General features: G+C 43.5%; 1 protein-coding gene across 1 annotated transcript in view; it reads right to left on the bottom strand.

Moving 5' to 3' along the window:
- Positions 1-10,115: 10,115 nt before the first annotated feature.
- Positions 10,116-14,495, bottom strand: part of LOC115134669 (forkhead box protein P2-like) — a 58,174-nt gene continuing 53,794 nt past the window's right edge. The window contains exons 10-15 of the mRNA XM_065022164.1: positions 12,684-12,870; positions 12,363-12,439; positions 12,139-12,240; positions 11,806-11,927; positions 11,371-11,440; positions 10,116-10,286 (exon numbers count right to left, since the gene is read on the bottom strand). Coding sequence (XP_064878236.1) covers positions 10,116-10,286; positions 11,371-11,440; positions 11,806-11,927; positions 12,139-12,240; positions 12,363-12,439; positions 12,684-12,870 — 729 coding nt within the window. The remainder of the gene's footprint in view (positions 10,287-11,370; positions 11,441-11,805; positions 11,928-12,138; positions 12,241-12,362; positions 12,440-12,683; positions 12,871-14,495) is intronic.

The following is a 14,495-nucleotide window of genomic DNA, read 5'->3' on the forward strand; positions in this document are numbered from 1 at the left end:
CAGTAATCCAGACGGGAGATGACAAGTGCCTGGATTAGGACCTGCGCCGCTTCCTGTGTGAGGCAGGGTCGTACTCTGCGGATGTTGTAGAGCATGAACCTACAGGAACGGGCCACCGCCTTGATGTTAGTTGAGAACGACAGGGTGTTGTCCAGGATCACGCCAAGGTTCTTAGCGCTCTGGGAGGAGGACACAATGGAGTTGTCGACCGTGATGGCGAGATCATGGAACGGGCAGTCCTTCCCCGGGAGGAAGAGCAGTTCCGTCTTGCCGAGGTTCAGCTTGAGGTGGTGATCCGTCATCCACACGGATATGTCTGCCAGACATGCAGAGATGCGATTCGCCACCTGGTCATCAGAAGGGGGAAAGGAGAAGATTAATTGTGTGTCGTCTGCATAGCAATGATAGGAGAGACCATGTGAGGTTATGACAGAGCCAAGTGACTTGGTGTATAGCGAGAATAGGAGAGGGCCTAGAACAGAGCCCTGGGGGACACCAGTGGTGAGAGCACGTGGTGTGGAGACGGATTCTCGCCACGCCACCTGGTAGGAGCGACCTGTCAGGTAGGGGACGCAATCCAAGCGTGGGCCGCGCCGGAGATGCCCAACTCGGAGAGGGTGGAGAGGAGGATCTGATGGTTCACAGTATCGAAGGCAGCCGATAGGTCTAGAAGGATGAGAGCAGAGGAGAGAGAGTTAGCTTTAGCAGTGCGGAGCGCCTCCGTGATACAGAGAAGAGCAGTCTCAGTTGAATGACTAGTCTTGAAACCTGACTGATTTGGATCAAGAAGGTCATTCTGAGAGAGATAGCGGGAGAGCTGGCCAAGGACGGCACGTTCAAGAGTTTTGGAGAGAAAAGAAAGAAGGGATACTGGTCTGTAGTTGTTGACATCGGAGGGATCGAGTGTAGGTTTTTTCAGAAGGGGTGCAACTCTCGCTCTCTTGAAGACGGAAGGGACGTAGCCAGCGGTCAGGGATGAGTTGATGAGCGAGGTGAGGTAAGGGAGGAGGTCTCCGGAAATGGTCTGGAGAAGAGAGGAGGGGATAGGGTCAAGCGGGCAGGTTGTAGGGCGGCCGGCCGTCACAAGACGCGAGATTTCATCTGGAGAGAGAGGGAGAAAGAGGTCAGAGCACAGGGTAGGGCAGTGTGAGCAGAACCAGCGGTGTCGTTTGACTTAGCAAACGAGGATCGGATGTCGTCGACCTTCTTTTCAAAATGGTTGACGAAGTCATCTGCAGAGAGGGAGGAGGGGGGAGGGGGAGGAGGATTCAGGAGGGAGGAGAAGGTTGCAAAGAGCTTCCTAGGGTTAGAGGCAGATGCTTGGAATTTAGAGTGGTAGAAAGTGGTAGAAAGTGGCTTTAGCAGCAGAGAGAGAAGAGGAAAATGTAGAGAGGAGGGAGTGAAAGGATGTCAGGTCCGCAGGGAGGCGAGTTTTCCTCCATTTCCGCTCGGCTGCCCGGAGCCCTGTTCTGTGAGCTCGCAATGAGTCGTCGAGCCACGGAGCGGGAGGGGAGGACCGAGCCGGCCTGGAGGATAGGGGACATAGAGAGTCAAAGGATGCAGAAAGGGAGGAGAGGAGGGTTGAGGAGGCAGAATCAGAACCCCAAACCATTACATACTGGCGTTTACCTCAGCTCATTGGCTATCTACCCAGCTAGATTTCAAGAAGATCAGTGGTCATTGGGCAGAAATATAGTCAATCAATGAAGCTTCGCTAAAATTATTGGTGCGTAAGGTAGTCATTTATCGTTGTCTTCAAATCAGCTCACTTCGGTCAATACTACCCGCAACAAATCCAATGATGTTTGGTTGTGTTGCAAACATCCAGAGGAATGCACTGAAACCCACCATGACTAGATAAACAATTGTTTACAGGGGCGAATCACGCCGAATGCTCCGTAAAAAATTGATAGAGATGGAATTCACGGCACAAACAGTTTACAAAATGTTAAAAATTGATTTTATCAAAGAAAACGGCACTTCATTTGATCAATGGGTCACTCAGGAAGAGAAATAAGAGCAAGATATCAGAATGTAAGTCATAATTTTACCTTCAGATGTGAATGTGTAAAAACTGTCATGGCGGAAAATGTTTGTTGTTGATTGCTCTTCTCAAACAAAAGCATTGGATTTGTTCTCTGTAATAGCTATTTTAAATTGGAAAACGTAGTTTGATTACCAAGATTCTAATCTTTTGAAGGGTGTAAGACACTTGCATTTTCAAGAATGTTTAATGTTATGAAGTTGTATTTTTAGTTGTCACTCTGAAATTTCCCCTGATGTTGGTCCCTGTACGGGGATCGCAGCCATAACAGGTTTTAAGTCAGAGGAATCCATTTCAAAAGCATCTCTTCTGCCAATCTGTAGAAAAACAAGGAAGAGTTGATGAGTGACACGCATTGAAAGGGTGATATTACTAAACACTTGTGATGTACTGTCTTATTATTCTGAACAAAAGCATAAATACAACATGCATCAATTTCTAAGATTTCACTGAGTTACAGTGAAATAAATTCATTAGGCCCTAATCTATGGATTTCACATCAAATTTTATTTGTCACATGTGCCTAACACAACAGGTGTAGACCTTACTGTTAAATGCTTACTTATAAGCCCTTAAGCAGATGGTCACAGATACCAACAACAAAAAAAGTAGGGGCTTGGATCAGAAAACCAGTCAGTGTGAATGTTATTTGCCTCATGCAGTGCAACATCTCTTTCACATAGAGTTGATCACGCTGTTGATTGTGGCCTTTGGAATGTTGTCCCACTCCTCTTCAATGACCGTGCAAAGTTGCTGAATATTGGCGGGAACTAACACGCTGTCGTACACGTCGATCCAGCCCATCCCAAACATTCTCAATGTATGTTAGTTCTGGTGAGAATGCAGGCCTTGGAAGAACTGGGACATTTTCAGATTCCGGGAATTGTGTACAGATCCTTGTGACACGGGGCCGTGCTGAAACATAAGGTGATGGCGGCAGATGAATGGCACGACAATGGGCCTCAGGATCTCGTCACGGTGCATTCAAATTGCCATCGTTAGAATGCAATTGTGTTCGTTGTCCGTAGCTTATGCCTGCCCAAACCATAACCCCGGGGGCACTCTACTCACAACGTTGACATCAGAAAAAAGCTTGCCCACATGACACTATACACTTGGTCTGTGGTTGTGAGGCTGGTTGGCTTCTGGTAGAGAAATTAACATTCAATGCTCTGGTGGACATTCGAGCAGTCGGCATGCCAATTGCACCCTCACTCAAAACTTAAGACATCTGTGGCATTGTGTTGCAAAAATGCACATTTTAGAGTGGCCCTTTTATTGTTGCCATCACACGGTCCACATGTGTAATGATCATGCTGTTTAAACACCTTGACATGCCACACCTGTCAGGTGGATGGATTATCTTGGCAAAGGAGAAATGCTTACTAACATGGATATAAAGACATTTGTGCCCAACATGAGAAATATATTTTTTTGTGCGTATGGAACATTTCTGGGATCTTTTATTCAGCTCATGAAACATGGGACCAATACTTTACATGTTGCATTTATATTTGTTCTATGTAGTAATCACCTTTTGTCCCTTCTGAGGTGTTTGCGAACACCTGCTGTCATGGCAGCATAGATCAGCTCCAGGTCCCTCTCGTCACAGAGACTGGTCATGAAGGAGACTGACTTCTGCTCCTATATCCGACACAGCTCCTTGTGTGAGTGAGGGAGAAAGACAGTCACCATACAGTCATGGAAGCCAACAGTAAATACACAGCTGAACATAGAAAATCAGAGATCCTAATTCACAATGGACACGTGCCAGCATGGCATTGACTGGTTGGCATTACTCACTCAGGCCAATGGCACAGTGGAAGGGGACCTCCTTACAAAGTACAAGACAAACATATACACACAGCACTGATTACAATATCAATGGTGGTTAGGTCAATTACAGGATAGATGGAATTTTGACCAGATCAAATGTGACCGACCTGGTTAAACTGTCCTCCATTACTCTGCAGTGGGACTGGTGTCTGGCCACTGCCTGAGCCTTCTATAACAACTCATGAAATGGTAGGGGGGTTCCCATGATGCCACTGAACAACAAATACACCAGGTTTTGTATGTAGGTTGTGAATGTAATAAAATATCATCACACAAACGGTGTATATGCTAATGGGGGGACTGTTGTAGATTCAGAATAAATTCAGACTGGTGACGCCATTACTATGTAACAAGCTGTGTACGTTGCCGAATGCTTGCTGATACGTTTTGCTATTTGCTCCCAGAGCAGTAGCTATATTTGTAGTAGACAAGTACCATCCTTAATTTATCTTTGCTCTAGAAAATACACACACTTTCATGAGAACAGAGATGTCATGGGTTAGCCCCCAAATGCTATCTATCTAGCTACCTAACTTGCAAATCCAGGATAGTTATCATAGCTTTGTCTGAGTTTAAATTAGTTGGCTAGCTAGCTAGCGTTAGCTAGCCAGTTTGAGTTGAAACATTATTGAAATCAAGCTGACTACATCCTATTGTTAGCTAGCATCTAAGTGTACATTTATTGACCCTAAATGCCAATGGGCTACAGTTTGCTGATTTTAGCAAGGTAGCTGGCTAACGTTAGCTATGCATCTCCTTTGACATGGCAGCTTGATGCATTTATCTATCTACAGTATCATTCCCCTTTCATCTGTGGTATCATAGTATTTATTTATTTTAATTTTATTTTTTATTTCACCTTTATTTAACCAGGTAGGCTAGTTGAGAACAAGTTCTCATTTACAACTGCGACCTGGCCAAGATAAAGCACAGCAGTGTGAACAGACAGCAACACAAGAGTTACACATGAAGTAAACAATAAACAAGTCAGTAGAATAAAAAAATAAAAAAAGTCTATATACATTGTGTGCAAAAGGCATGAGGAGGTAGGCGAATAATGACAATTTAGCAGACACTGGAGTGATAAATGATCAGATGGTCATGTGCAGGTAGAGATACTGGTGTGCAAAAGAGCAGAAAAGTAAATAAATAAAAACAGTATGGGGATGAGGTAGTTAAATTGGGTGGGATATTTACCGATGGACTATGTACAGCTGCAGCGATCGGTTAGCTGCTCAGATAGCAGATGTTTAAAGTTGGTGAGGGAGATAAGTCTCCAACGTCAACGATTTTTGCAATTCGTTCCAGTCACAGGCAGCAGAGAACTGGAAGGAAAGACGGCCAAATGAGGTGTTGGCTTTAGTGATGATCAGGGAGATACACCTGCTGGAGCGCGTGCTACGGGTGGGTGTTGCCATCGTGACCAGTGAACTGAGATAAGGCGGAGCTTTACCTAGCATGGACTTGTAGATGACCTGGAGCCAGTGGGTCTGGCGACGAATATGTAGCGAGGGCCAGTCGACTAGAGCATAAAGGTCGCAGTGGTGGGTGGTATAAGGTGCTTTAGTAACAAAGCGGATGGCACTGTGATAAACTGCATCCAGTTTGCTGAGTAGAGTATTGGAAGCCATTTTGTAGATGACATCGCCGAAGTTGAGGATCGGTAGGATAGTCAGTTTTACTAGGGTAAGTTTAGCGGTGTGAGTGAAGGAGGCTTTGTTGCGAAATAGAAAGCCGATTCTAGATTTGATTGGAGATGTTTGATATGAGTCTGGACAGAGAGTTTACAGTCTAGCCAGACACCTAGGTACTTATAGATGTCCACATATTCTAGGTCGGAACCATCCAGCGTGGTGATGCTAGTCGGGCATACGGGTGCAGGCAGCGAACGGTTGAAAAGCATGCATTTGGTTTTACATGCCCTCCGATTTGACACACTGAACTCTGTCTGCAAAGTAGTTGGAGAACCAGGCAAGGCAGTCATTAGAAAAACCGACGCTACTGAGTCTGACAGAGTCGAAAGCCTTGGCCAGGTCGATGAAGATGGCTGCACAGTACTGTCTATTATCGATGGCGGTTATGATATCGGAAACCAGATTGCACAGCGGAGAAGGTACGGTGGGATTCGAGATGGTCAGTGATCTGTTTGTTGACTTGTAACGGTTTGGGTCCAGGGTGTCTCCCCCTTTGAAGAGGGGGATGACCGCGGCAGCTTTCCAGTCCTTGGGGACCTCAGACGATATGAAAGAGGTTGAACAGGCTGGTAATAGGGGTTGCGACAATGACAATAACAATAGTTTCAGAAATAGAGGGTCCAGATTGTCAAGCCCAGCTGATTTGTACGGGTCCAGGTTTTACAGCTCTTTCAGAACATCTGCTATCTTGATTTGGGTAAAGGAGAAGCTGGGGAGGCTTGTGCGAGTAGCTGCGGGGTTGGGGGGGGGGTGGAGCTGTTGGCCGAGGTTGGAGTAGCCAGGAGGAAGGCATGGCCAGCCGTTGAGAAATGCTTGTTGAAGTTTGATTATCATGGATTTATCGGTGGTGACCGTGTTACTTAGCCTCAGTGCAGTGGGCAGCTGGGAGGTGCTCTTGTTCTCCATGGACTTTAGTGTCCCAGAACTTTTTGGAGTTAGAGCTACAGGATGCAAATTTCTGCTTGAAAAAGCTGGCCTTTGCTTTCCTGACTGCGTGTATTGGTTCCTGCCTTCCCTGAACAGTTGCATATCGCTGGGACTATTCGATGATATTGCAGTCCGCCACAGAATGTTTTTGTGCTGGTCGAGGGCAGTCAGGTCTGGAGTGAACCAGGGGCTATATCTGTTCTTAGTTCTGCATTTTTTAAACGGAGCATGCTTAAGATGGTGAGGAAGTTACTTTTAAAGAATGACCAGGCATCCTCAACTGACGGGATGAGGTCAATATCCTTCCAGAATACCTGGGCCAGGTCGATTAGAAAGGCCTGCTCGCAGAAATGTTTTAGGGAGCGTTTGACAGTGATTAGGGGTGGTCGTTTGACTGCGGACCCGTAGCGGATACAGGCAATGAGGCAGTGATCGCTGAGATCCTGATTGAAGACAGCGGAGGTGTATTTGGAGGGCCAGTTGGTCAGGATAACGTCTATGAGGGTGCCTTTGTCTACAGATTTAGGGTTGTACCTGGTGGGTTCCTTGATGTTTTGTGTGAGATTTAGGGCATCTAGCTTAGATTGTAGGACTGCCGGGGTGTTAAGCATATCCCAGTTTAGGTCACCTAATAGAACAAACTCTGAAGCTAGATGGGGGCGATCAATTCACAAATGGTGTCCAGGGCACAGCTGTGAGCTGAGGGGGGTCGGTAGCTGGCGGCAACAGTGAGAGACTTATTTCATTTTAGAAATTAGAAGTTCGAACTGTTTGGGTATGGACCTGGAAAGTATGAAATTACTTTGCAGGCTATCTCTGCAGTAGACTGCAACTCCTCCCCCTTTGGCAGTTCTATCTTGACGGAAAATGTTATAGTCTTTATAGACAAAGAATAAAAGGAGCAGATTTCTGGGCGTGGTAGAATATATTCAGGGCATAATGCGCAGACAGGGGTATGGTGGGGTGCGGGTACAGCGGAGGTAAGCCCAGGCACTGGGTGATGATAAGAGAGGTTGTATCTCTGGACATGCCGGTTGTAATGGGTGAGGTCACCGCATTTGTGGGAGGTGGGACAAAGGAGGTATCAAGAGTGGAACTAGGGGGTTCTTTGTAATCTAAAACAATGATAACTAACCTGAAAAACAGTATACAAGGCATGATTAATGGACAGTCCAGTAGGCATCAGCTATGTAGCCAAGTGATCATAGTGTCCAGGGGGCAGCAGTAGATGGAACAGGGGAGCCCCACTACGCTAGCGACACGGCGTTTAAAGTTAGTAGTGTCTGCTCCGACGGAGGCCGGATGAAGGCACAGCGGATGGAGTATTCATCGGCAGACCAGTCGTGGTGGGGCGCCGTGTCGACAGAGAATCCAAGCCAGATGGCGAAAGAGGTATTGTGGAATTTAATTTGCTAGCCGGGAGATGTGCCTGGCTCACGGCTAACTGGTGCTAGCTTCGTGGCAGTGGCGTTAGCCACTATATCCAATCGGTAGCAGCGGTGATCCGGTGCCAAGGTCCAGAGTTTACAGCAAGGATCCGGTGGAGTTTTGGGCTCTAGCCGTGTATGAGTGGGGTTCGGGTGAACAGCTGAGTAGGCTGGGAGGTGGGCCTCAGGGAATAGCTTCGGTACTAGGTGCCACGGTGAGTGAAAGCTAGCTGTGAGCTAACTAGCTGCAAGCTGTGAGCTAGCTAGCTAGCTAGCTGTGAAGATCAGAAGTAGTGGTCCAGGGATTACGGAATCCGGTGTTGTTGTGGAGAGACAGTCCGATATTTGTAGACAAGCAATATTGGTAGACAGGCGAGTATTGTCCAGGCTAAAAACAGGGCTGGTATCTGTGCAGAAGGTAAAAGCCGCTAGCAGTGCCTTACAATGACTAAATAGCTTGTAGCTAATTAGCTGGTTAGCTTCTGGAGATTCTTGAATGTGTTCTAAAATTGAAAATCATAGCGATTCCGTATCACATTGGGTGAGGCAGGTTACCGGAAGGTATAATCTAATAAAAAAATCGAGAAGAGATTGAAAATACATTTAAATATATATACAAAAAATACGAAAAAATACAAAGGACAAAACAAACACATCTTCACTGCTACGCCATCTTGGATTACACTAACCCTGCACGGGCATGAATTTGAAACCCTAGCCCTACCCATATACCCCGCAATATTCAGGCCCTACCCTCCGCAGGCCCAATTGCTTCTGCCAAATTTAAGGCCCTGCCTGAAACACAAAATCAGAAATAACTTCCCCGTTAGTAAATCCATTAGCTGTTCCTCTCGGTCTGTGACTTGTTCCCTGCACGTAGCTCATGGTGCACTGACTTTGTGAAGAGAGAGCAGTTACTTTCAACTCTGACAAAAGTTAAGGAACAGTTTTATTTCCTGTGAAATAATCTCCCCTGTTCTATATTTGAGGTTGAAGAACTTCTGACACCATGTTCTGCTCTTTGTCAGATATGACTATACTGCGCAGCAGAACATGTGCAAATGTCAGCTTCAAAATGTTAGTGATCAATTCGGTAATATCAGAGCCCTGTACGTACCCTAGTTATTTATGAAAAAGAGGCCCTAATCCATTGTATAATGTCGGGCCCTGGTCGGGTAGCAGAGGTCTACAGTATATCATATAATATTGTATAACCAAAAGTAGCACTAACTAGCTTGAACCAGATATCTACTTAGCTAACATACTCACCAACACCAGTGGTTTGACAATTGACAGGCAGCAGAAGTGACTCTGTCGGATGTAATCCATTCCAGACCAAATGCATTGGAAGTTTGCACCAACTTTATGGAAGCCTATTTTCACTCCTATTTGCCGAATGAAATGTTCTTGCATTACATCGATATGCACACTTCACAACAAATGTCCACATGGCAGCTGGGGGCAGACCTCAACGTTTTGTCTCTGGGCAATTGGGGCATCATTGGCAAAAGTGGGCAAGTAAGTAATTCTTACCCAACCCTCCAGTAAATCGCGAAGAACTCACAAAACAAAATTTGAACGAGACTGACTTTATGACCAAAGTTATCCTATTAACGCTTTGTAGTTCATTTTGACACTGTAATTAATGTTTCTGGCTCATATAGATGCCACCCAAACTGTTTAAAAACAAGGGGCAATTGCATTGTTCCAGCATACACGTCTGATCAGATACTAAAGTCTGGTTATTATAGTCCTAAATAGACATGCAGGAAATCTGTCCACAGCTTTATGCCCTGGCATAAACATCCCCACCAGATACAAAGTTGATAGCTAGCTAAATGGAAATCATGGAGGATATTTTCAATGAGTGTATTTCACACGTGAGTAGTTCGCATGCGCTATGGACAGCTAACGTTAGTATTACAAGTTTATCACCACTGACTGGCTGTGGCTATAATTAGCCTAGCTTTCTGCGTCCGTATTGTGTCCGCCTCTGTCATGTTTCTGGTGCAATAATTTTTTAAAAGCCCAATTCCTGCCCACATTTTATTAAACCCCTACCCAAAATCATGATTTCTTTGGGGAGTTGTCTGTCCAAGTAGCCAATAAAACACCCAGGTCTGGGATTTCCGGGACAACATGACACCTGTCATGTCTTTACCATAACAGTGATATACTGTGACATACTCACAGCTGGGCCAGTGAAGTGGAGTGTGGGCTGCGTTGTCCATTGGTGTCCTGGAGGTCCGGATGTTTTAGTGACTTGGTCCGGTGTATCAGACCCAAATAACTGCTGCCTATCAGGCCTGCAGGGCTCCTGTTCTTTAATACAGCCAGAGCATTCTCAGTCAGTGGAGCCTGAGTAGATGTGATTGGGAGGGAATGGATGACACAATGTATCACTCATGAACCTCATGTCAACATTAAGAGGAACTTTAAAAACTTTAGTGAACAAGCTTTTTAAAAATTTTATTTTTTATTTTTTTACATTATCTTTATTTTAGTGACCTTGATTGTATCTCATCTATCCCTGAACTTAATTTAAGCTTCTTGCAAATGTATTCAATAATTGTAGATAATCATTCCCCCTTCAAAACTCAGAGTTAAATAGATTGCATGCCTGGTTAATTCCTGAATGATCTGAAATCATTCATCAAATAATTGTTGCCTAAATCAAGGCCAGGAACAAAGGCTTGGACTCAGATTGGCAATCTATTAGGTAATTGAGGATTAATGTGTAAAACTGATCAGAAAGGCTTAATCAGATTATTATGTAACTACCCTTTCTGATTGTAAGGCGAATCCAACTAAATTCTGGAAAACTGTCAAATGTGACCCTTTACAGGTAGCTAGGCGTATGTCACACATCACACAGGATAACAAATATATACATGTTTTGGGGCAGAAATGCCTTCTGGAACATATTAACTTTCATGTGCCTTAATAACAAACTTGTATTCCATCCGTCAATAAGAATACAATTGTTAAATTAAAAGCCTAGTTCGTTTAGCCACAGAAAAAGACGGAATCCTAACTCTAGCCATGATTGGCTGAGAGGATGGATGGGCTGGACATGCTGAGAGATGAGTTTGGAGTGGTATTTTTTTAGGGGGTACGATACCTTTTTATGGAAGAAGAATGTTTTTTTTTATGATTGATTTTATTTGGGGTTTTGTGTTGTTTATATTAATGTGTCTATGGATGTGTAGTTTGAGGTGTATATATTGGATCTTGATCTGTATCGTTGCGTTGTGTTATACAGGGCTCATCTGAAAACGAGACCTTGGTCTCAGCTTTGACTCCTTGTCTCCCTGTTATTTTTTTTTGCCAGAGTAGGAGTTTGTATAGTTTTGCTTTTTAAAGTTTTAAATGTCACATGCACAAGTATGGTGAAAATGCCTTTTGTAACAGTTCTGAAGATTAATAATAAATGTACACTCACTTGTAAACTGGTATTAAGAGCAGTCCAATAAGCAAGGCTGGAGAGAAGGTTCTTCCCTAGCGTTGGGCTTCTACAAAATGACAAGGTCTTATAGTAATGTATTCTCATAAATCAATACAATTCCAAGCAACTGATGTAGTTAGAGGGAAGGTTTAGCTAACACTAATTAAATCTGCCTGGTACGATCTCTTTCCTTTTCAAAACAAAGTTTTTAAAAAATCTGAAAAGCCAGATTTCTAGAATAGACATCCTTAACAGAAATACATACAGTATGTGTACAAAATACTGTATAAAATACCTATTTGGAGATATAACACTCTTCATGTAAATAAGAATGTGTTCTTAACTGACATACTTGGGTAAATAAAGGTGAAATAAATAAATAACTGTATGCTCGATATCATTTTATAAAGGTATCAACCCAATATACAATACCTTGTGATCTTCTGAGACCTCCTTCTCTGGTACTCCATCTCGTCCACTGTCCACACGGCCCCCTTCACGTTCTCCACACGCACAAAACACTTGTGCAGGCTCAGGTTGTGGCGGACTGCATTCTGTGTGTGTTTGACAGGCAATAGGGTCAGAAAAGGCTTCACGTACAGAACTCAAGGGAGGCGTTATTACAGTTATGGCATCCCTATTAGGAAGTTGACACGTCTGACAAAACTGAAAACTGATGACTTCCTAATATGGATGCTGTACACTGTTATTTTCAACTTGTAAGTCACAATCAACATTATAACAAAGATTAAGTCAATACAGTACCTTCCACGTTGCAACATTGCGTCTGAAGTAGGCAAAGGTCTGTGTAAACCAGCTGTATATCTCATTAAGTGTTAACTGCATGTCCGATGCATCCATTATAGCCTAAAACGATAACCACAAAAAAACATGTAGGTTGTAATCCATCAAATGGGGTGAATGCTGATATACCCCTTTTTACGCAGGGCTTATAGGGGAAACTATAAGTTAAATCCATGTCTTCTTACCTGTCTTATCAGAGTAGCATAGGTAAAAGGTGGCCTGATATCTGCATTGCTGTACATCTCATGATTTGGGTTCAATTCTATTTAAAAAAAAATACATTGTACAATTGGTTAATTTCATTCACACAGATATTTCAACCAGGTTGGTTAATATTCAGCAAAAATCCTGAGTATTAAATAAGTGTCAAAGATGATCTTGAAAAGGACATGCAAAGGCCAATATTGAGTTTTTCATAGTACAAGACTGGAGCAACAGTGAAGCAGGGACGAAGCTATGTACATCTATTCAGTATGGACTGTGTTGACATCTGTGCGGGTTGTTACCTGAAGACAGAGAGCAGAGAGAGGGGTGCTTGTCTGAGTGGTGTCTTCGCATTGCCCCCACACTTGTGGGGCAAAGTCCTGCAGGCCCCCGGGGTGAGGATGGGGAGGTGACAGGGGCCAATGGGGGCATCTGAGGGGACAGTGGTGGCAGGCTCTTGGACATGGTGACACCGGACCCAGAACTCAGCTGCACACAGAAGAAGAAGTAGAAACACAGACCAGGGTGGAGAGGAGAGGAAAGAAAAAGACCAGACGGAGAGGGAGCTTTTTAAATGGGTGTGACCAATGCCCTTGGATTTGCTTCTTCATTGGCGTTTCCACTAATATCCTTTGGAGAAGGAAGTCAATCGTCAGTAATTAAAGGGTGAAATTGTATCATAAGTATTGTCATTACAGCGTCATGTTAGCTTGATTAGTTAATAATTAGCTTCTCTATTATCTTAGCCTGCTGTCTTCAAAATATCTGATCAATGTCTGATGTAAACAGAATTCACAAAAACTAAATGTTACTGTGATCACGTTAATTTAATGTCAGCTTTATTTCAGCTTTAAATTTGCATCGCTGATATTTTAAGCACTATGTCATGTTCAGGTTGAAAATATCATGCCTCTAAATATCATTCAGACAATAAAGATCAAATATAGCTGTGAGTAGCAGCAATGAATGGGGTTCACAGGATGACTAAAAGGATGCAAGATCAGTTGGATAACAAAGCAAGCACTCTATCATGTAGGAACTATCTTCCTTTAGGTGCAATCAGTGAAATTATTACCATGTTTATCTCTCAGTACCACAAGGAGGATGCAAGGGAAGTTTAGTATAGTCCTTGTAGGTTGGTTCCTTGAATGCAGCAGGTAACGAAATTTTCCCTAATAAAATATCCACTTTCACTACGTTCAGACCACATAATAATGTAACCTCCTCCCTATTCCGGTACCCCTGTATATTGTTGCTCCTTAATTATTTGCTATTTTTTATTTATTTATAACATCGCGTCAGTGGATAGCTGGGTGTTCGCAGAGTTTTGCTTGCGCAACAGAGTGGGGCAGCCATTGTCTCTCCCTCTCCTATTGAAAAAGCGACAGTCCCGGTTGATATATTATCGATTATATAATTTAAAAACAACGTGAGTATTGATTATGAAAAAACGTTTGACATGTTTCTGTGGACATTACGGATACTATTTGGAATTTTCATCTGCGATGTCATGACTGCTTGAGCCTGTGGATTTCTGAACATAACGCGCCAAACAAATGGAGGTATTTTGGATATAAAAATAATCTTTATGGAACAAAAGGAACATTTATTGTGTAACTGGGAGTCTCCTGAGTGCAAACATCAGAAGATCATAAAAGATAAGTGATTTAATATATTGCTTTTCTGACTTTCTTGACCAATCTACTTGGCTGCTAGTGTTTGTAATATTTTGTCTACTGAGATAGATGTTCTTACATAAATGCTTGTTATGCTTTCGCCGAAAAGCTCATTGAAATCTGACACGCCAGGTGGATTAACAACAAGCTAAACTGGGTTTTGCAATACTGCACTTGTGATTTCATGAAAATTATATATTTTTAGTCATTTAATTTGAATTTGGCGCACTGCAATTCAGCGGGTGTTGATAAAAATGATCCCGCTAAAGGGACCCCGATTTAAGTGAAGACCGCCCGCGTCATCGGTGTGCCACGAAGGCGTCGCTCTCTGACCAAATTTGGTATCCTATAGGATATACTACACCCGTACTGATATAGTGAAGTCTGGTTACGTTCTACGATCTCTGAGGAATAAATACGAACGTGATTTGACTGGTT

The sequence above is a fragment of the Oncorhynchus nerka genome, linkage group LG9a, assembly GCF_034236695.1.
Source record: "Oncorhynchus nerka isolate Pitt River linkage group LG9a, Oner_Uvic_2.0, whole genome shotgun sequence".
Classification (NCBI taxonomy): domain Eukaryota; kingdom Metazoa; phylum Chordata; class Actinopteri; order Salmoniformes; family Salmonidae; genus Oncorhynchus; species Oncorhynchus nerka.